Genomic DNA, 22,809 nt, shown 5'->3' with positions numbered 1-22,809 from the left:
GCTTCTCTGCACACAGCATGCTGATGATGATTTACAGGCGCACGCTGGCAGCATGCAGGGAAGCACATCATAAATCACCAAACCTCGTAAATGACTGAACTGGTAGTTAACCCTGTCAGATCCCACCCCTGCACCTCCCCATCCAGGGGTGGAGATAAAGAGATAGACTAACTATATAGAATCAGCAGGGTGACCTTGATGGAGATATGGCAATATCGGTATAAGAAATCTTAGTGTAAGGTCCTGCCTCTCCTTCCTGTTCAAGAAAGCATAATCTCTTGAAACTTTAGCATTTCAAAAAGGAAACCTTTATTGAAAGGAAGTGAATGCAGGACAATGCAAAGCAAAGTCTAAGCTCCCCCCAGGCAATTCCGTTAGGATAAAGTGGTTAGAAACACCTCCCCTCAGTCTGATGTTGAATGAACCAATCCACAAGTGCGAAGATGTTATGGAAATGGTCGTCCTGAGAAAGAGATAAGGAGTCATTCCAATGTGCTTCTTCTGTGAGGATTCTGAACTGAGAGAAAACAGATGCCCCTCCCCTCTTGTACATTCTTCAAGTTAAATCAAAGCACAGGGCAGAATAGGTGACAGGGTAAAAGTTATAAACTAGGAAAATGACAGGATACATAGGAAATAGGATGAGAGCAATAATAAATGACTAAAAGAATCTGGGGTTCCCTCACCACATGAATGGCAGTATCACAGTAGGGATCTATTAAGTTGATTCTTCATCTGGTCTACCTGGAATGCTGACCATGACTGGGTATCATCAGCAACTCCGTGCCATTGAGTAACCCCACCCAACAACTCACACATAGCATCTGCTTTCTTGAAGAATGGGAGAATGCTGAAAATGAAGAAATTTGATCAAACTGGTCCCATAGTCAGATGGCTGACAGATCAGAATTTTTACAGGGGAACATTTGGACAAACCCAAGTGAGTCTTTGCTTTATTGTCAGAGTCTAATCTTCTGAGCTCTATTCTACTTTAGGCTGCTTAAAACAAAATAATAGTCTGAATTGTTGCATGTTTTGCCTAAAGAAGAGAAGGCAAAGTCAAGACACTATAGCAGTCTTTTAATATTTGAAATGCTGTCACAGGGAAGAGGCTATGGATTTATTCTCCATAGGAGAATAGGATAAGATAAGAAACAGTGAATGGAAGTTTTATAGAGAGGAACCTCCAAAAAAAGAATAAGGAGGACTTTTCTGATTGTGAGAGCTATTAAGCAATGGACATAATGGTCCATCAGGAGGCTTGCAAGCAAAAGTTGGACAACCATTTGCTGGGCATGTTGTAAGGATTATTGCCTGTGCATTAGGTTGGTTTTGAATATGTAACAGCACTAATAGTAATAGTAAATCTACCACTGATTCTATTTCATTTTCTAGTAAGGGGAATAAAAATGATAGAATGCTTAGCCTTCAAAGATGATTTCATGAAGGCAATGTCAATTTCATACTGAGATGCAATGATCCCCACTCAGCTGGTAGAACAAGGCATCAAATAGCTACTTTAGGACTTGACTAACTGGTAACTTGAAAATAACTACAGGTTTCTCTTCAGTTATCTGTAAGCTTTTTTGGCACAAAACGCCCATAGAAGAGAATGGTTTGTGCTGAGAAAAATTACAATAACAGACAACTAACAGCTTTGAATTTTACTTTAATCCATTAACAATTTTTCTTTCACATATGTAATGTATGACAGATCAATTGGGTTGCAAATAAATTTTGGACCTACTTTGCAAGAGGGAAGCTATTATTGTTGCAAAAGAATTCTGAGTATTCAACTAGGGAAGATAACGTCTGTATTTTTCCTTTTTTAATTAACATTTCTCAATGTTTTTATTTAGTTTTGTTCTGTCTCTGTTACTTTATTTTGGATTTTAATCTTTTGAATAAAATAAAATTGTTTAAAACAAGGAACAGATTTAGGTTCATAGTAGTTCTCCAAGGACTTAAGTACATTTTAATTATATACAATATATTGAGAGACAATTAGATGTAATGGTGAAGGTGCTGGCTTGGAACCAAGAGATTGTGATTTTGAATCCTGTTTTAGACAGGGAAGCTGGCTGGATGATTTTACACCAGTCATTCTCGCTCAGCTCAACCCACTACACAGGGTGGTTATTGTGGAGAAAAAAGGAGGCAGGATACTTAGATATGTTCAATGCCTTGAGTTATTTACACTATAAAAGGGATAAGAGTATAATAATACTCCAGATTTAACCATTTTTGAAAATAAAAAAAGTCTTGATAGTGGATATGGTAGCACCTGGAGACAGCAGAAAAGAAGGGAAAGGACTGAAGAAAATCACAAAATATAAACACCTGCAAACAGAAATAGAAAATAGAACAACTGTGGCAAAGATAGTACTAAAAGTAATAAAACACTTTGGATACAATCCCTAAACATCTGGAATCCTTTGTCACTATGAATGTATATCAATATAGAAATTGCTAAGATTGGCACACAATAATTTGGTTAATTTTACATCCATTGTGTCTTCAGAAAGTAGAAGGAAAGGAGTTTTCTTTATGATTTGATTTTGTTGATACCTTCCTAATATACTGTCATTTCTTCATACAAATATTTGAGTGAGTCTTTTTATATTTGGAAATCTATTCCACCTCTAGCTCATATCAGGTTACAACAAAGTCAATAAAATACTTGCACTAATAAGAAGTAAAATCAGCTGAAAGTCATGCTAACCCTGGTTGCTTTTCAGACCAAACTCAGCCAAGACTTTGTTGTGTCAGCATCAAGTGATGGAAAAGCAGCAATGACCATTTTGACATTCTATAACGCACAGTTGCAGGAGAAGGCAAATGTTTGCAACAAATTCCATCTTGATGTTTCTGTTGAAAACATCCACTTGATTAAGTTTGACTGGTGGCCTTTGGCTTGCTAGAAATAGATTCTAATGAAATGTATGGTGGGGGGAGATTAAAGTGTTTCTATTCATCATGTCAAGGATCCCAATATGGAACAAGCTTTCTCTATTACTTATTCATAAAAACTCTCTCATTTGATAGAAAATAACATTATTAATTCCATACTTAGTTGTAATCCAGTTCTTGAAGTCAACAAAATAATTTATTTCCTTTTGCCCTGGACAAGCAGGTATTAAGAGCACTGAAGGACAGGTTTTGGGATTGAAATATGTAGATTGGACAGGAATTGAAGTTGTAGGCAACAGACATGTTACTGTCATTTATATTTCTTTGGAGACAAAGAGAAAATCCTATTAGCTCATGGCTAGCAAAGAAGAGGATATTAGATCCATATTGCCAATATAATTCCTAACTAATCCCAAACTAGCAGCAATTGTAGTCCACGAGAGGCTTGCAAAACCAATTAGGATTTGGACAGATGGTCAAATAGCCGTAGGCCAGAAGGCCTCTTGTTGCCCACTAAGTCTCCACTGTTCTCCTTTTGAATTGAATTGAATTGAATTCTTTATTGTCATTGTATGTATATACACAGTATACATACACCAAAATTCACATAACACCCAGAGATCAGACTCAACATGCACACACATGACAATCCCCAAATACCTCCCCACCCGCCAAAATTCCCCACCTTCTAAAAACACACAAGTATCCACACAACAGACCAAGTAATACCATCCAACAGCTCACTGATGGTGGTCCTTAAGTTCATTGTTAAGTGCAATTATAGCTCTGGGATAAAAACTATTCAGAAAACGTGTGGTCTGAGTTTTAATTGTTCTGTATCTTCTGCCAGAAGGCAACAGTTCATAAAGATTGTAGGTAGGATGGGAAGAGTCTCTGAGAATGTTGTGCAACTTCCTCAAACAGCGAGATGTGAAGATGTCATTCAGGGCTGGTAGCTGGAGCCCAATGATATTCTGGGCAGTTTTAATGATTCTCTGTAGAGCTTTTTTGTCCGCTACAGAGCTGGTCCCATACCATACAAGAATGCAGTATGTCAGGACACTCTCAGTGATGCTGTGGTAGTAGGACAGAAGTAGATACTGAGATAAATTTATCTTCCTGAGAATGCTCTCTCTCTCTCTCTCTCTCTCTCTCTCTCTCTCTCTCTCTCTCTCTCTCTCTGAGGAGCCTCTTCTGTGCCTTCTTTACAAGCATGTTGGCATTCATAGTCCATGAGAGGTCCTCCGAGATATAAGTGCCCAGAAATTTAAAATTACCAACCCTTTCCACCTCCTCACCATTTATGTACAAAGGTAAACGTACATCTCTCTTCCTCCTGAAGTATAAGTTTTTTGATGTTAACTCCTAACTTAACTAGTTGTCTAAAGAGCCATGTTGGAAGGATGCCAAAGAGAAAATAACTTAATGCCATTCTTAATTTTAGAAAATCCAGAAAAAGATCAAATGAAGAATGATTTTTAGGTGCTCTTAATTTATGTTGATTGATTTGCAGCAGGATCCAAATTTTTATTGGTTTTATACCTGTGCACCATATTAAGGCAGTCTGCAAGATATAATTCATGATATTGTTTATTAAATGTTTGTCGCATATTTCCTTTGTAGAACCCCAATTTATTTGTCCAATTTATATGCTGCTCATCTTGCAGTTCAAGGCAACTCTCAGTGGCTTAATACTTTTATTACCTGTTGTGGTATTCTTGCAATACTTCAATACAATAGGTTAGGAAAAACAGTGATACACCCACACACGCATCACATAGATACACACACAAACATGTAACAGCAAATTGTATAACCCCCCCCCCTATTTTTCCCCTTTTCTTTTGTAATTTTTAGACTTCAAACATGGAAAGGGAGCCAAGGGAGCCCTCATGCTCAAGATCTGCACAAGGTAAGAATGCTGAACACTAAAGAAAACTTTGGATTGTAACAGGATATTTAGAATTATAACTTTGAGAAGCAATTATGTTACTTTTCAAGAAAATAATTATGCTTTCCCCAACTTTACACTCTTTCTCTGCTTGTATATTGATCTGTTTTCTGTGCATCATCCTAATTTGTAATATTTTGTTGTTTGTAGATGAAACAAAGAGCAGAATTTAAGTCACTGCAGAGTGCAGATCTTTTAGATTGATTTAGGGATGTAGAAATTGCAATATGCTACAGCACGATGGCCAGTATATGAATAGGAAACTCCAGGAAACTCTAGAACTGTAGGCTAGACTCAGAAGTTGAGGAAAATAACCCAGGAGAAGGTAATGGCAATTATATTCCATGTTGATGGGGAAATTTCACAAACTTGTTCATGAATCCATCAGACATTGAACTGGACTTAAGAGAACTATAGAGTGAGACCAATAGTAGGTCTCCAACTTGGTTTTGCCATTTAAAGAAAAAAAAATACATTCCATTGTATGCCTTAATCAATGCTTTTTACTTGGTTTTCACCCAAATTCATAAGCTTTGCAAAAACTTCTATGAAAATTGTTATTGGAGTTAGGAGCACATACATTGCGGTGGCTCATGTAAGAGCTGTCAAGACAGCCTATAAGAGCTGTCAATCGCTAGATTTCTCCCCTTCAAGGTGAATCATTTTCAAAAACACAGCACTGCCCTCATAGCAATGAAGAGGAAACGGTGAACTAAGAAATCCATCTTTGGTCATTTTTCCTCCATTCATGATTTTAGGTATTTGGGAGAAGTTGATTCTACAATGACAATAATTGATGTTTCTATGCTGACTGTTTTTCTCCCTGATGCAGAAGACCTTACGAGGGTAAGCAAGCTTTGCATGGGGCTTGAAATGGCTGTTTCTGTAGTTTAGCAAAGATGCTGAATTAGAGAATGTGTTATAGTTAATGCCTATATGATTAAAACTGTGGAGAGAATGAATGAATATTCATTATTAGTAACTGAATCAATAAGATGCTGAATTTTATGACACATAAAAGGCATTATATTTTAATAAATCAGAAAAGTATATAACTGAAATTTCTCTGACAAATTAATAATATAAAAACTCTTTTTTGTTGTCTCCAAGTCTCTCAGGTGTACTTCCTGTGAACCTTGAAAATATTTTCAGATTTTGCTATAAATGTAACACAGTGCCAGTGCCAGGCTTCAGTTATCTGAAATTCCATGTACTTGAATCATCTGCAACTCCTGAAGTCAATGTCATATTTTCTTTCCTTTATTTAGCTTTCTGAAGGAGTGGACAGATACATCTCCAAGTATAAAGTTGACAATAATATGGCTCAGAAAGTAGCTGTTATCATTTACTTAGACAAGGTAAATACTTATGGAATCAATTTCTTTGAGTAATCACATGGTTGGTTGGTTGGTTTGCTAGGCAAACTCTGGAGTGTGTTATACTGAAAAAGATTGTGTATATTCAGCAAAATAAACCTACATAATCCATCATTAACTGCAACAGATCATGCTTCTCACATATATTTGTTAACAGGTTGGCAAAAAGTTCATCTATTTCTTCTGATTGGTTGGGTGGTCTATAGTATACACCTATGGCAATGTCACTTGTTTTTCCTTTTATATTGACCCATATACAAGTTTTTATCTTTGATCATCATGGGCTTTTCTGTAGATATATAATGATCTCTTTACATATAGTGCAACTCCACTTCCTCTTTTTGTAGATCTGTTTCTTTTGAACAATTTGTATCTATCCATCAATGCATTCCAGTCATGAGTTTCACCCCACCAAATTTTTGGAATGGCAACTATATCATACTGACCCTCATATATTATTGCTTCTAGTTCATCCTGCTTGGTTATTTCAAGAATTAAAAATATATGTAAAAGTAGGAGATTTTGTCTCAATATATATTTGGAGAAAAGAGAAAAAACGTTTCATTTTTAGTTCATTTAAGGATATAGAAGATTTTGTCACAGTTTTTCAACAATTTTTTTTAAAAAATGTAATAGTTCATTTAAAGTTTTTAAAATTTAAAAGTTTCAAAGTTTAAAATTTGAAAATCCTTTTTTGTTGTTGGTGGTATAGTGCTTTGCTCTTAGCCTTTTTTCTCTTTTCTGTTCTAAGTAATTATCCTTATTTTTTATCCTTTTTTCCTGCCAATTTGAGTACATTTTTCTACCTTGCTATTTATTTAATTTTTCTTACTATTAAGCAAGAATTAATCTTATTTATCTTTTTCTTTTCTTTCCTTTCTTTTTTGAGCTCTTATTCCTCCCTACATTATTTATTTGTTTAAAATTTGCTTTATTTATTTGATTAATCTTTATTAATCCTATTTTAATCCTATTAGGGTTTTCACTTTTATTTTTTTGTCTTCACTTCTGTCATTTGCTGCTCTGGCTGCTTGTCACTTTCTCTGTCACCTCCTTTCTGTCCTTCAGCGGTCAGGTCTTTTCGGTCTTTGTCAGTTCTGCTTGGCCAGACGTTCAGCTCTCTGGTCGGCTCTGTTTTCTCCGGTCAACCCCACTGTCTAGTGTGCTCCACTCAGCCCACCACTCGGCTTAAGGAACAGAGCTCTCTAACTCGGTGCACCTCTGCTGCTGTGTTGCCCATTTCTGCTGCTGCGATTCTCCCCCCGCCCCCATCCCAATTCTGCCATCACTGATTTCTCACAGCCACCAGTTCAATTTGTGGGATGGGTTGTTCAGCTAGCTAGACCCTTCGTCCTTTCTCAGGCAGATCACTGGGGAGGGATGCCGGGTAGCAGGAGGCAGGGGGACTGCTGATCTCACTGGGGAGGGATGTTGATCCAGTCCTCCACAACTCCTCTACCTAGGGCAGGTCTCTGAAGAGGGCTGCCAGGCTGGAAGGATGTTGTGGGGTGGGGGGGCTGCAGTAGTTGGGCTACCTCTAGATTGCTGGGCTCTGGGTCAGTCTGCATCTTTGAGTGGGGCTGCCTAGGCTGGAAACTATGTCTAGGTATTTAGTAAATACACCCACCCGTTTGCTGCCTCCAGCAGCTTCTTTTCTTGTCTGCCTTCCAGCTGCTGGTTCGCTGTTCTCAGCTGCCTCTTTTTCCAGCATTGGGCTGCTTAGCTGGGCTCCTGAGAGGGATCTATTGTTCTCGGTCACCGGCTGCCTCTGAATTTCAGTGTGCAGACATTTGTTCACTGTGCCGCTGTTTTCTTAGTGTTTTCCTCATTCCCCCACCCCAACTTCTTATTTTCCCTTTTCCTATCTATCTTCCTTATCTATTTATCTTTCTGCTCCTTTTTTCTCCCTTCCCCTTTCCCCCCTCCCCTTCTACTTTCCTGCTTAATTTAATAACTTTTCTCCCCATGATCGGATGCTACTTTCGTTGTTGCTGCCATCTTGGATATATTATGATTGCTAGAACTACATAGAAGTGTAACTCTAGCAATCATTCCAATAAAAACATCTTGCCTTGATAATCAGAGATTTTCTCCACTTGCATTTAACATTGGTACAAACAAACTGTGCCAGGACTTATTTTCTGATATACCTGTATATTGTTCCTGCATGTGGCTCCTGATTTCTGGTTAAGATAGACTGAAGGGGCCTTTCTTTGAATTCATGCTGAAACAATATTTTGAAGGGGATCTTCAACTCATGGGAAATTAGCCTTTAGCACCTATTCCTTTGGAGTGGGGTCCAGTGACTGTAGTGATTTAATAGAAGGGCAACAGGGGCAGGATGGCAAATGGCAGTGGGCTTGGCCAATTTTGTGCCAGTGTACTTTCCTGCTGACTTAAGATGGGGAAGAGAGCCAGGCCTGAGGAGAGGGGGGTTTAGCTGGCACATTGTTCCGGGGCCCATGGAACTCAAAGGGGGCCCATGAAGGAGACTTTTAAAAAATTTTTTACAAAACCAAATTTTTAAAAAGAAAAACAGCAGGGCTTTGGTCAACCTGGATGCGCCTGGGCGGGGGTGGGGGTGAGGGATGGTGGGAGTGGCTTGCAGGAAAACACTCCAAAGCTGGATCAAATCAACTCATTGGAGGGCAAATGGCAAGGAAGGAAGGAAGGCATGCCCTTCCCGTGCAGCAGCAGCAGCGATCGCCCTGCCCTCCTCCTCCTCCTCCTCCCTCTTTCTCCCCTTCTCCCCAGTTCTTGAAGAATCAACCTCCACTTCTCATCCTGTCAAAATCCTTCATGCCAAAAGGAAGGAGGGGCCACTGTTAGCTTAGTCAGAGGATCTGTGCACACCAGCCATGCCAAAGGGTAATTGGCAAGAGGTTTTAAAATGCAAGATAAACCAGAGGAGGAGGGGAGGCGGGCAAAGGAAGCGTCACTTTTCTTTCATTCGTATAGACTAGAGTGAATCATTCAGAATGATTCATCCTTCTCCCAGTCAGAAAAAAACCCATCTACTTGTGAGCTGCACGGACTCCAATGCCGTTTCTCCGTATTTTGTCCTCACCCCACCCCACCCCCGCTTTCCTATTTGCTTCTCTGCCCCCCTCTTTTTTAATTACCCTCTCGGTTGGTTAGGAGTTACATGACATCAGTGCAGAGTAAGGCGAAATCCACAGGATGGTGGAGAGGGGGAGGGGAGATGTTAACTTAATGTGTAGGTAAGAGGGCCCATATTCAGGGGTGGGATTCTACCAGTTCACACCTATTTGCTAGAACTGGTTGTTAACATTCTAAGCAGTTTGGAGAACCAGTTGTAATAACAAATTACTGGCCTAATCCTGTAAGGAAGGCAGGAAGGAAACATTCTGGTGTTGCTTACAGAACTGCCTCTCTGTTAACCCTTATTACGTTCTTGGCAGGACTAGACTTCTTGTCTCAGGAACGTCTCTGGAGTTTTTTTTCCCCCTCCTTTGCTGGTACTTTGCTTGTGTGGAGTGACCATTCAAAGTTACAATGGCACTGAAAAAAGTGACTTATGGCCATTTTTCACACTTATGACTGTTGCAGCATCCCCACAGTCATGAGAGGCCAGGCAAGGAGATGCGTGATATTGAATTGGCCACGCCCGGCCAGTAACATGACCACCAAGCCACATCCACCAACTAAGCCATGCTCACAGAACCAGTGGTTCAAAAAATTGAATCCCACCCCTGCCCATATTAGTCTTGTTCCAGCACTTAATAATCCCCTTGGCAGCCCTGAAGACAGCACTGTGTCTGGGCACTGGGGTTTGAGTTTACTTTATTGATTAGCCCTTGAGCCATATCGAAGTGTAGAGTTCCAGACACAAATTATTATTAAAATCTGATTAAAAACAATTTAAAATGAAACTGGAATAAAATGAATTTGGAATAAGTTTAAAGTGAAATTGGAATAAAATACAATAATTTAATATATAGATAAAATAAAATATGATAAAATTATATTTCAATGTCACCCCTACAATCTACCCCAATCAGTCCTACACATGCTGATCTCAACCAAATCATTTTGCTTAAGTACTGCGTTGTGTTAAATGTTACTTTGAGATTCTGGCCACACATAAGGTACGTTTTTTTTTCATATGGGGATCCCAATGGGTCATTCATTTGGTACATAGACCAAGGTACTTGTCTCTCACCCTCTTATACAGGGCACTGGAGAAACAGCCTAGGTCACCTAATGCTCTTTGGGTATATGCAGTGGTGGAATTCAATATTTTTTTTACCACTGGTTCTGTGGGCATGGCTTGGTGGGTGCGCTTTGTGCATGCATGCACGCACAGAGGGTTTCCTACTGACCTTCTCTTGCAATCCTGCACTCTCCCTGTATGTTCAACAGCAGATGCATGACAATCTGCTGTGCTGTGCAAAGCAGCTGAGCTTCAAAACCAGGAAATAAAGATCAGAATAGAGCCAGGGCGGGTGGACGGGCACAGCAGCTGATCGTCAGAGTAAACCGGTTCACTCACAGATGATCCTCAGAGTGACTGGTTTGGCCAAACCAGGCTGAACCGGTAGAATACCACCCTGGATACATGACAGAATAATGTGTTAATACTCTAACTTTTGACCAGTATTTTCTGAGACACCATTTCAACCTGCTGTTCCTCTCACCTTTTCCAATGATTCCCTTTATTCTGGGAAACCTGTACAGATTTGCAGAATTTAGTCCTTCAATCACTGGGTCAAACCTGAAGAACTTGGAATAAGCAGTTTCCTTGAGGTTATTCGGATGGAGTTTCGGGTGGGGAAAAATTATCTCCATGGGTAAACTGGCACCCACAAATGATCTTCTCTCTCCATCCCAGCTCTCCCACACTGAAGATGAATGCCTGCAATTTAAGATTCTCAAGCATTTTGAAATTGGCTTCATTCAGCCAGGATCAGTCAAGGTGTACAGCTACTACAATCTAGGTAATGGCAGATGTATTGAATACACCTTCCTCCTCCTAATTTCCCAACAACCACTCTGTGAAGTGAGTCAAGATTGTGAGAGAATGGCTTGGCCAAGGTCATCCAGTTGCTTTCATGGCTAAGGCGGGAATTTACTCATGGTCTCCCCCTTTCCAGCCTGGTGCGTTAACCATTAGACCACACTGGCTCTTTCCAAGGAACTCAATGGTACTGGAGCTAGGCAAACTAGGCAAAAAGCCCAACAACAATGGATAGTTGATAAAACATTATTGATTTTCCAAAAAAACTATTTATAACAATTTTATAAAAGCTGAAGTGAAGAATGTATCATTTGAATCATATCAATATTGAAGATATATTAAAGGTATATTAAAGATATATTAAACACAAAGCTCTGCCCAATACTCCGGCAGACTTCTGGTCCGAGTTTCCTTTGCTTGCCTTCTGAGCAGAGGTGGTGTTCAGCAGGTTCTGTCTAGTTCTGGAGAACCAGTAGCAGAAATTTTGAGTAGTTTGGAGAACCGGCAAATCCCACCTCTGACTGGCCCTGCCCGCATCTATTATCTGCCGACTGAGTCTCAGCTGATCGACTGAGTCTTCTTTGGTTGCCCTGCACAGGAGAACGGAGCTGGAAAGCAGGTTAGTGGGGTGGGAAGGAATGGGATTTTGCAGTAACTTTCCCCTGCCATGCCCACCAAGCCACGCCCATCAAGCCACACCATGCCCATGAAGCCACACCCACAGAACTGGTAGTTAAAAAAAAATTGAATCCCACCACTGCTTCTGAGGGGCAGAGAACAAAGCCAGTGATACCAAGATTTCTCTGCTCTGATGGGCAACGTGATGCTCATCTTAAGAGGGGAAAGTGGTACTGAGACTTTGGAAGCTGAGCTTGTCATGGCTGAGGAAGAGTTTTGCCATGCTAATAAGTATTTTGAAAGTTCATTATTTTTATTTCTGAATAGCATTTTCAGTGCAGCTCTTTAACCAGGAAGTGTGCAAGATCATGAAAATACTTCAGAGAAAATTACCTGTAAAACCTGTATATAGTAGGCACAATTGCAAAAAAAAAAGGATTTCTTTGGAAAACATACGCTCAAATGCATACACATTTCTGAAATGTTAAAAGTATACAAAATAATTGTTTAAAAAATCTCCAATCCAACTAATCAGACCTGACATATTTGCAAAGTTGAAAATGATGAGAAACTAGAACTGATAGACAACCGTGGCAAGTTCTAATTCGCTTTTGTTGGCTGCACAGATCAATGAACTGTGCTTTAATTTCAGGAAAGGACGTGCCCATCCAAGACCTTCTGCTGTGCAAAGGATTTGCACTGATTTTGTATAGACACAACACTAAGATCTCTTGCTGTGCCAAAGAGCTAGGGCAGGCTACCTAACTTGCCTGGAAGGTCAATCTGTCCCCACTTTGATCTCACTCTCACTAGGTCTTGTTAACTGCAGTGAAAATATGAGATTATTGGCCTGTAGCAGTGATGGGATTCAAAATTTTTTACTATCAGTTCTGTGGGCATGGCTTGGTGGGCGTGGCAGGGGGGGATACTGCAAAATCCCCATTCCCTCCCCATCCCACTAACCTGCTTTCCAGCTCCGTTCTCCATTGCAGGGCAACAAAAGAAGACCCAGCCAATCAGCTGGGACTTGGGAGGCAGAAAACAGATGGGGGTGGGGCCAGTCAGAGAAGTTATTCTCCAAACTACTCAAAATTTTCACTACTGGTTCTCCAGAACTGGTCAGAACCTGCTGAATACCACCTCTGGCCTGTAGTTTCACTTATAAGGCACTTGTAGTCTTTGCAGACATGGGACACTCAACCTTTCAAAGTTACAATGGTGCTAAAAATAATTTTGTGACTAACCTTTCAAATTACAACTATTGGCCTCAGTGATGTGATTGCTATTTGTATACTTCACAACCAGCATGCATGTTTCTTGGAACTTGTAGGATTGATATGGTACGGTTTGGAAAGTGGAAGTAAAATTGTAACTTGCAATCATGTTATTTTTCACTCTGCGACTGCATCTGTGAAGTTTGGAAGGTCGGGCTCATAAAGACGAGAGACTCCTGTTCAGTAACAACAGCTCTTTATTTTTCGGCGAGAACAAACTCAAAAGAATAGCAGCCGCGGTGGCTCTTTTATAGAGCTCGCCGGGGCTTGGCGGCCAATGACATTGCTTCAAGTCTCCCGCACTTGGTTTCGACCAATCGCGGCAGACTCTTAGCGAGCCAATCATAACTGCCCCGGTTGTCCAATCAGGTAGTGGTTGAAACGGACCAATGGGAATGCAGGGTTTCAAGTCTGCTAATATGGAACACCCCTCCCCTCTTGGTATCGTCCAAGGGGCGGGGTGACGTAGTCGCATAGGTGGGCGGTTCTCCGCACCTGCCTACTTGACTTGTGCGCTTCATTTAGTCTGGTCATCGGCCGGTTCGGATGGGCTCCGCAACGCTCTCAAACGTTCCGATGGAACTGCCTGGAAGGGTGAGCCAGGCCTATAGCTGTGACTCCCGCCTGGTTCACCCGGGTTGGTCGAGTCGTTCGCTCTGCTGCTCCTGCCTGGATTTTCTGGGCTGGTCGAGCTTGTCCAGCTACTCCTTTCAGGTGAAGCACCCGTCTGCAACGGCTCTGTGTATTCAGGTGAGTATGGTTGGTTTATTGTTTGGCTTCTGCCTGGGGGGTGTTCTGCTTGTGTTGAGTTTTTTTCTTTTTCCATGTTTGAGGTCCCCCCCCTCTCTAATTTCTTTGTTAAAGTCTGTGCTGGCTAGCCTTGACCATAGCTGGTCGATGTGGCACTTCCAGCTTCGCCCATTGGTTGTTTCTAGGCGGTATGACCAGGGGCCAGTTATTTGGGTGATTCATGCGGGTACCCAGAGAGGGTCCCCGGTGAAACTTTTCGCAAAGACGGTGTTGCCGATGTTGAATGCGCGATGTCGGCTAGTGGAGCCGGGGGGTTTCTCCGGATTATCAGTGGGATGCAGTCGGTCTAGTGGCGAGTGGAGTCTTCTGCCCATAAGTAGTTCTGCTGGGCATTTGTTAGTGGTTGTGTTAGGCATGATACGTTGTATCAGCAGCATTTTATTGATTTTTTCCTGGATATTGCCATCTTCAATTTTTTGTATGGTTTTTTTTGTAAGCTGAACCATTCGTTCCGCCCGCCCATTCACCGCTGGGTGAACGGGCAACGTTAATGCATGTCTTATGCCTCAGGCCTCCAGGTATTGTTCTAATGCCAATGCCATGAACTGTGGCCCATTGTCGGACACTATCACATCTGGCAAACCGTGTGTGGCAAAAAGTTTGTTAAGTTTAGCTATGACGGCCTCTGTTGTTGTTTTTTTCATAGTGCAAACTTCTAGCCAATTTGAATAGGCATCTACGATTATCAGAAATGTGTGTCCATGAGTGGGGCCGGCGAAATCAAGGTGAATTCGTGACCAGGGGCCTCTGGGTGTTTCCCATTCCAGGGGTGGTGCTGTGGGGGGTGGGGTGGATCGCGTATGTTGGCAACTGTTGCATGCGGCTACCCATGTTTCGATCTGCCTGTCCATCCCTGGCCACCAAGCATAACTTCTTGCCAGGGCTTTCATCCGGACGATGCCCGGGTGCCCTTCATGCAGCATGTCCAGTACTGTGGTTTGATGATCTCACGCTGGTCTCTTTGGTAAAAGTTGTGCCGGCGAATGAGGGTGGGCATGGCCGGAGTGTAGTGGTTTCGGAGGATGGGTTTGAGATCGTCCCAATCCATTGTCTTGACGTTTGGTTTCGCCAAAGCCTTGGCCATTTTAAACACGGTGGGCCTGCAGTGTGATAGGAATACAGCCTGTTTCCGGTTGCTGTTGGCGTCTTTCAGGTTGCTGCATTCCAAAAACATCTGGAACTGGTCGATGTAGGCCGGGTTAAAGGGTGCGGGTGGCGTGGTGTTGCTGGACATCTTGATGGCCGTTTTTGCACCGTTTGCCACGTGCTGGATTGTCTCGTTGTCACACAATCCCACCTTTGTCACCAGTGTTCAGTTCGGAAGGTCGGGCTCATAGAGACAAGGGACTCAGGTTAAGTGAACAACAGCCCTTTATTTACAGGCTAGATCCGAGTAAAAAAGCAGCACTCGTGGCGGCTCTTTTATAGAGCTCACCACGGCTTGGTGGCCAATGACACCGCTTTGAGTTTCCCGCGATTGGTTTCAACCAATCACGGTAGACTCCTAGCGAGCCAATCACGACCGCCCAGACTGTCCAATCACGTAACAGTTTAAGCGGGCCAATAGGAATGCAGGGTTTCAAGCCTGCTAATATGGAACACATGCCTTTTTTTTCTTTGGGGAAATCTGGGCTACATTTCTTCCTTTCACTGGAAAACTTGATGAAGACCCTTCTCAAGATGTCTGCATTTGCTTTCTTCCAGGGGGATATGAAATTGATCGTTCAGCTCCATCAGAAGGGACAATCTTCTCTCTCTTTTTGTCCTCTCAATCATATGATGCCATCAGTCTTCCTTGTTAGTGTCTTCCTCTTTCTTGCTGTGTTCATGTGGGTTATAGATTTCTGTCTTTATTATGATTTCTTCATTTTCATGGATAATTCTCAGAATAGTGAGTTATGCCTCATGCCCCTCAACTTTCTCTCGAAGCAATCCAAACAATTTACATTTGCTATAGCTATAATTTGAGTCCCCCTTGGGCTGGGATGCAATCATGGTACACACACCTTGTCTGTAACTACCATGCTAGTCTCTTTCTCCATGGCTTTGTTGTTCTTCATGCAAATGCTCCCAGGAAATCCAAGGCAAATGGAGTCTAGTTTTAACAATCTTTTCAATATTGCAGTCTTTTTCTTGTGGATGTGTTGGCGAGAACCCATGGGTGTGTTATGTGATGGATGCTGCAGGTTGCTGCATTCCAAAAACATCTGAAACCGGTCGATGTAGGACTCCCAGTCCTCAGTGGCTGGATTAAAGGGTGCGGGTGGCGTGGCATTGCTGGCCATCTTGATGGTTGTTTCACGCCATTTGCCACGTGCTGGATTGTCTCGTTGTCTTCTCTATCCCACCTTCGTCGCCAGTGTTAAGTTCAGAAGGTCGGGCTCATAAAGACGAGAGACTCCTGTTCAGTAACAACAGCTCTTTATTTTTCGGCGAGAACAAGCTCAAAAGAATAGCAGCCGCGGTGGCTCTTTTATAGAGCTCGCCAGGGCTTGGCGGCCAATGACATTGCTTCAATTCTCCCACGCTTGGTTTCAACCAATTGCGGCAGACTCTTAGTGAGCCAATCATAACTGCCCCGGTTGTCCAATCAGGTAGCGGTTGAAATGGACCAATGGGAATGCAGGGTTTCAAGTCTGCTAATATGGAACAGCATCTCTTTGCTTAATGACCAAGGGAAAACAGGTCATAAGTCCAGTTGCAGTCACAGGATTTTCTGCTTTGCAATCAAGTTGCCAGTCCCAGTTGTGGTCACTAAGTGAGGACTACTTTAATAATAATCTGTATTGGTATTAGTTTTGTTAATACCAGAGCCAGGGTTTTATATTTAATGTTGCACAGACGCTCCCTAAAATTAAAACCTTTAATACCACTACAAGACTTTGGTTTTTACAGAAAACCATAAGAATCATGAGTACAGGTAGTTCTTCAGCAAAAAAAAGGCAAGAATGAATAGCTATATGAATAGCTGGATTCAAACTTACAACCACATGACTTGCTTAAAGACCATGTGATTCACTTAACAACTATAGTAATTGACTTAATAAGCATCATAAAAATGGTTATAAAACGGAGTTCAGTCATGTGAAGACTCAACATGACAGCAACAATTTACGATCAAAATTCAGGGCTCAATTTTAATCATAAATCAAAACTATTTGTAGTCTATTTCATACAATCAAAAAGTGGCATCTACAGGAGGCATCAAGATAAGTTAGAATGACAAAAATAAGCATTGTGCTGTCACAGCCCCACTTTCTTATATTAAATGGGGCATTACATGCATGCCCAAAATATGCAACACATTGCCATTTTCATCTTTTTTGACAAAAGGAGCAGAATTCTGCAAGTATCCATGTTTCAACTTCCTAACTCCATTAGATAATGGGATATCCTCTCTTACATTTCTTGATGCATTGTAGCACTCTGCTTCTCGGGTAAATGCTGAACAAAACTCATTCTGTCAACCAACATTCTTGATAAGTTTCCATTGCACTGTCAGGTTAAGACACGCCCAAATTTGAAATCTCCTTGAGAATAATCTTTGTACTTCTAAATACAGGTCGTACTCCTTCACTTATGAACACTATTGAACCCAAAATTTATGTTGCTAAGTGAGACATTTGTTAAATGAGTTTTGCCCCATTTTTGACCTTTCTTGCCATAGTTGTTAAGCAAATCACTGCAGTTGTTAAGTGAGTAATACAGTTTTTAAGCGAATCTGGCTCCCGCTTTGATTTTGCTTGTGAAAAGGTCTCAAAAGGTGATTACATAACTCACACACACCGCAACTGTCATACATATGAACTAGTTGTCAAGTATCCGAATGTAAATCACATGACCATGGGGATTTTGCAATGGTCATAAGTGTGAAAAATTGTCATAAGTCACTTTTTCAGTGCTATTACAACTTTGAACAGTCATTAAATGAATGATTTTAAGTTGAGGACTAACTGTAATTAAATCTATACTCACCATAGTTTCTTGATGTGATATATAGATATAACTTTTAATTCTTTCATTAGATGAAAAACGTACCAAGTTCTACCATCCAGATAAAGGAACAGGCCTTATCAATAAGATATGTGATGGTAACGTTGGCCGATGTGCAGAAGGTAAGTTGGGAGAAATAAGGTAAATGTTCTCTCTGAGCACCAAAATGGAAGCATTGCAGAAGAGTTAGTATGGAATCTATGGCAAATATAAATTTAATTCAAATTTAATCAATGATAATTTTTCTCAATCTGAATCTGTTTGAAAACCTTGGACTCTGTACTCTGTAAAATAATATGAGGAGAGAGCTGCTGGATCTTAATAGTTGCAATACTTCATAAAATGCTTACTAAGGAGTTTACATGGGATTGAAGATTCATTGTTTCTATGCATTTCTATGTTTATTTATGAGCTGCCCCCCCTTTAAAATCCAACGTATGACTAAAGCAATTAATACCAAGGAAATAAAGTAAAACAAAAATGTATCCATACAATATGAATATTTAACAAATACCATTCTCCTGTGGGACATGCCCCTCTCCGATGACCATGGCCAGTTTCCTTCCATTTGCCTGTTACTCATTCTCCTGAGAATCAGTCAGCAGTTGGGCAAGCGACTGCAGATGATCAGAAGTTCGTACATCTTTCTCTTCTTCAACTCAGAGCATGTGTCTTTTGGCTCCCTGCTTCCCAGTTGTTCTGTCCCTCTCTCTCACACACAGGAGGAGATGAAGAGAAAAAACCGATTAGAAATGGTCAGGCAAGCTTCGTTTCTCTGCTATGCACCAATGAATGACATTAGGTGACAAAAATGAAGATTAGACAATCAGGGTGAAGTAGCAGGTTCTCAGAACATTGTGTCTAGATCCTGCTCATCTACAAATCTGTTGATTTCAGACTACTTCACGTATCATTGTCATGAAAATAATATAGAAAGCGGGAATATGATTTGATATTATATAAAGTGAAAGAAATTGCAATCCAAAACTAATCTGTAATCAACCACCAATAAATGGTGAAGCCATTAATAAGTCCTCATATGAGTGATGACAACTTCCAGATAATTTATTTATAGACTTCTTCTCAAAATGCAATTTACATGACATCTCATCAATGATTTATTCATACTTGAAAAAGGAGATACCAAAGATTGCTAGTACAGAGTTCATCGCAGTTACTGGATTTTTATTTCAGAGCATAATAAACCTTATGTCAGAGCTGCCGGATTTGCTTTTGAAAGACCTAGTGTTTCTTTTGCTCCTTAATACAGCACAATTCTTATCTGATTTTCTCTTCATAGAAAATAAGAAAGTTCATTTGATAAAGTAGACCACAATCTATTACTTGATAAGATAGAAAAATGTGGGTTAGACAGCATCACCAACAGATGGATTTGTAACTGGCTGACAAACCACGCTGAACATGTAGTCCTTAATGGAACTGCATGTACACGTAGGGAAGTATAGAGTGGGTAACCCAAGGTTCTGTCTTAGGCCCAGTATGCTTCAATAGCTTCACCAATTATTTAGATGAGTGGATTGATGGGGAACTCATCAAGCTGGCAGGAATAGCCAACACTCCAGAAGATAGGCTTAAAATACAGAAGGATCTTGATAGATTTGAACATTGAGTGCTATCTAACGAAATTCAATGGTGAAAAAAGTAAGATTCTACATTTAGGCAAGAAAAACCAAATTCACAGGTATAGTATAATATCTAGATCAATAGTAGTAACTGCAAGAGGTTACTACAAAAAGTAACTTGCAGTCTTAGTGGACAATCATGTAAATATGAGCCAGCAGTGTGCTGCAGCTGTCAAAAAAACCATCACAGACCTAAACTGCATTAACAGAAATATAGAATCAACATCACGTGAAGTGTTAATGTCACTTTAAAATGCCTTGATAAGACCACACTGGGAATACAGCATCCTATTTTGGTCACCATGATATAAAAAAGATGTTGAGATGTAGAAAGAGTGCAAAGAAAAGCAACAAAGATGATGATGAGATTGTAGGCTAAAACATATAAAGAACGTTTGCTGGAATTGGGACTGTCTAGTTTAATGAAAAGAAGGACTAGGAGTGACATGATAGCAGTGCTCCAATACCTAAGGGGCAGCCACATTCTCCAAAGCACCTAAAGGCAGAAAAAGCAAAGGATGAGAAGCAACCTAGAACTAAGGAGAAATTTACTCTAAGGAGAACAATTAACCAGTGGAATGACTTTGTTGCAATATCATGACACATCAGCAGGAAGTCACGTACACAGACAACCCAATACACATACAATACACATATAGGGCGACACTATAGGAACAGCAATGTGTAAAACCTGAGTCAGCTATAGCATAAGGATTAGCCATATATGGCAATGTTTCCTGTTCCTGTGTAAAACCTGAGTCAGCTATAGCATAAGGATTAGCCATATATGGCAGTGTTTCCTGTTCCTGTCTAACCTCATGTGTAACCTAACCCTCCCCCCGCTTGCTGCACAATAAAAGAGAGGTGCGTAGTACTATCTGGGCTTCCTCTCACCAAAAGAAACCTTTGTGTCGCTGTCATCTTTGCCATCAAGAGGAGCCCACCCAGACAGTCTGCCTGGGTGCAGGTCGTCAGCTGATTCATCCCGGCACTGGGACCCGCAACGCATCATGACTTGCCTCCAGAAATTGGGAGTGCTCAAACAATGGAAGTTTTTAAGAAGAGATTGGACAACCATTCGTCTGAAATGGTACAGTTTCCTGCATGAGCAGGGTTTGGACTAGATCTCCAAGGTTCCTTACAACTCTATCTGTTGTTCTGCTATTTGAAATAGCACATTATCAAATAACTATGTTTGTAGATTAGCCCTAGATATATGGTGCCACATTTAAATTAGTATTTCTTGTTTCTGATTATCAAACACAGATGTCTTCTACAAATGAGATGTTACCTGCTCTGGGCTGGATAATTTTTGCCCTAGCAATGTCTTTTAAATCAGAACATGTATCCTCAACAATCAATCGAACATTTTGTCTTCTCTTTTCTCCCCTTGAAGCAATCTGTTCCTTGCTCAACCAGCAGGAAAATCTGTTCCTTGCTCAACCAGCAGGAAAAGATTGATCTTCAGTTACGAATTCAAAAAGCCTGCGCCCCAAATGTGGATTATGGTATTTATATTGTTAGAATCTTATTAATAAGGTAGTGGTGTCTTTCACTGTTAACAGCATTCTAACTATCATGATTTGAAGCAACCATTTTCAATTTATTCATAATATTCATGGATTTTTTTTACCCTTGGAATGCTTAGCTGCTGATACACACCTTCATCCTGCGGTGATATTTTTCTAGTTAACATGGTGCTACTTGTTTGTGTGTTATTGACCCTCGAGTGTAGCATAACAATTCGGGGCTCCTAGAAGTAGATCTGTATCAATGAGTAAGCAGAGCCAAAACACCAGGATTTGGAGAACAATTCCACAGCTCCACACATTCACTGTTTTCACTCTCAATGCTTCAAAAAGCAGCATGAAGCCAAACTGCAGTAATCTGCATGGCGCCGTATATCAAAATTCAGAGATGAAATGCTACCTTGCTGTGAAGATGGGGTGAAAGGACTGTTTGGAAAGTTAGCCCTTCAAGGTGGTTCAGACAAGAAGAGCAACCAGGCACATCAGCACAATATTTATCATAAGCACAATATTAAATAGTTTCTTGAAGATTTAACCTATTTATCTATTCATCTCTTTCTAGTCTCTGGAAAACTAGGGAAGGTTCCCCTCTGAAATATTTCCCATGCTTTTCCCACACTCACAGACTGATGAGACTATTGCCTGTCTTCCTCTTGTCTCCTAAGGTCATTCCAAGAAATCTGTAATGGTATCTGGGAGTGACCTTGGGAAACAGGGGAAAGAGCTAATGCCAGAGAGTGGCTGGACAAGGGGCAGCTTAGCCTACAAAAGGAATGGAGGCATGGCCAATGTCTCAGAAAAAACCCTTCCTAGTTTCATGGGCTGTAAAGGGAACAGGGGAGAAATGTACTTTCAGACTTGCAAAATTCTATTTATGAAACCTTACAATAAAGTAATGTTAGTCCATCTGGCCACGTTTCCTGACTGGACTACCTCTCAAGGCTGACAATACTATCACACTCACAGAACCGCAACATGCAAGAAAAAATACACAATTTGCTTCCCTACACCCCACAGTGGAGCTGGTACTCAGTGGCCTCACCTGGAGGAGTCAAGACTGCCACAAAGATCCAGCCTTGGAAGTGCCCATAGTCTAGGTGGAAATGTCAGCAGTACCTGTCCCAAAGGTGCTTTTCCAAAAGGCAACCGGACTTTCTTGGTAACAAAAGAAATCCAGTTGCTTTTTGGAAAAGCACCTTTGGGACCACCATGACCTGGAGGTTTCAGAGTCTCCGTAGTGTGTGCCTCACTGATTATGCCCCTCATGGTGTAAAATAATCAGCCGTCTTAATGAGGATTGTTTCTGTCTTGGTTCTTAAAAGTCTACAAAGCCAAGCTGCTGAGAATAGAAGAAAAAGATGGTAATGATACCTATGTCATGGACGTTTTAGAAGTTATTAAAGCAGGTAAGAATTTCCCCCTAAAATATATCACAGGGGTGTCAAACTGGTGGGGGCAGGGCTAGCACGCCATGCATCCGGCCTGTGGGCCACAAGTTTAACAGCCCTGATATATCACATATTAAATAGTGGAAATATTTTCACTAAACCTGAAAGTTTATTTGAACCCCATTTGAAAGTTCACATTAGTGTATTTAACTTGATTTAATATATTCATTTTAATTGTCCCCCTATCTAAAGTGACTCTGGGCAATGTACAATACAATACAAACAAAACTAAAAATGCAATATAGTGAAATTATTAATGGAAGAGGACAAATGAATAAA

The 22,809-nt window shown here is 40.8% G+C and overlaps 1 protein-coding gene across 1 annotated transcript; it reads left to right on the top strand.

Annotated features, from left to right (window-relative positions):
• The first annotated feature begins 876 nt into the window (after positions 1-876).
• On the top strand, positions 877-22,490 carry LOC113443445 (ophiophagus venom factor-like). Its single transcript, XM_087925913.1, has 8 exons — positions 877-940; positions 4,768-4,822; positions 5,620-5,707; positions 6,130-6,219; positions 11,090-11,195; positions 17,943-18,032; positions 20,950-21,061; positions 22,405-22,490. The coding sequence occupies exons 1-7, from the start codon at positions 892-894 to the stop codon at positions 21,012-21,014; spliced, it is 543 nt and encodes a 180-aa protein (XP_087782039.1). The 5' UTR covers positions 877-891; the 3' UTR covers positions 21,015-21,061; positions 22,405-22,490.
• The last annotated feature ends 319 nt before the right edge of the window (positions 22,491-22,809 follow it).

Source organism: Pseudonaja textilis, chromosome 2 (genome assembly GCF_049901715.1).
Source record: "Pseudonaja textilis isolate UNSWEBS1 chromosome 2, rPseTex1.2, whole genome shotgun sequence".
In the NCBI taxonomy this organism is placed as follows: domain Eukaryota; kingdom Metazoa; phylum Chordata; class Lepidosauria; order Squamata; family Elapidae; genus Pseudonaja; species Pseudonaja textilis.
This window is presented reverse-complemented; position numbering and strand designations above follow the sequence as displayed.

Coding starts and splice junctions, on each gene's coding strand:
- LOC113443445 (XM_087925913.1), top strand. CDS start 892: ATGGCTGACAGATCAGAATTTTTACAGGGGAACATTTGGACAAACCCA. Junction 4,823..5,619: donor ATGCTCAAGATCTGCACAAG/GTAAGAATGCTG, acceptor TCATGATTTTAG/GTATTTGGGAGAAGTTGATT. Junction 5,708..6,129: donor ATGCAGAAGACCTTACGAGG/GTAAGCAAGCTT, acceptor TCCTTTATTTAG/CTTTCTGAAGGAGTGGACAG.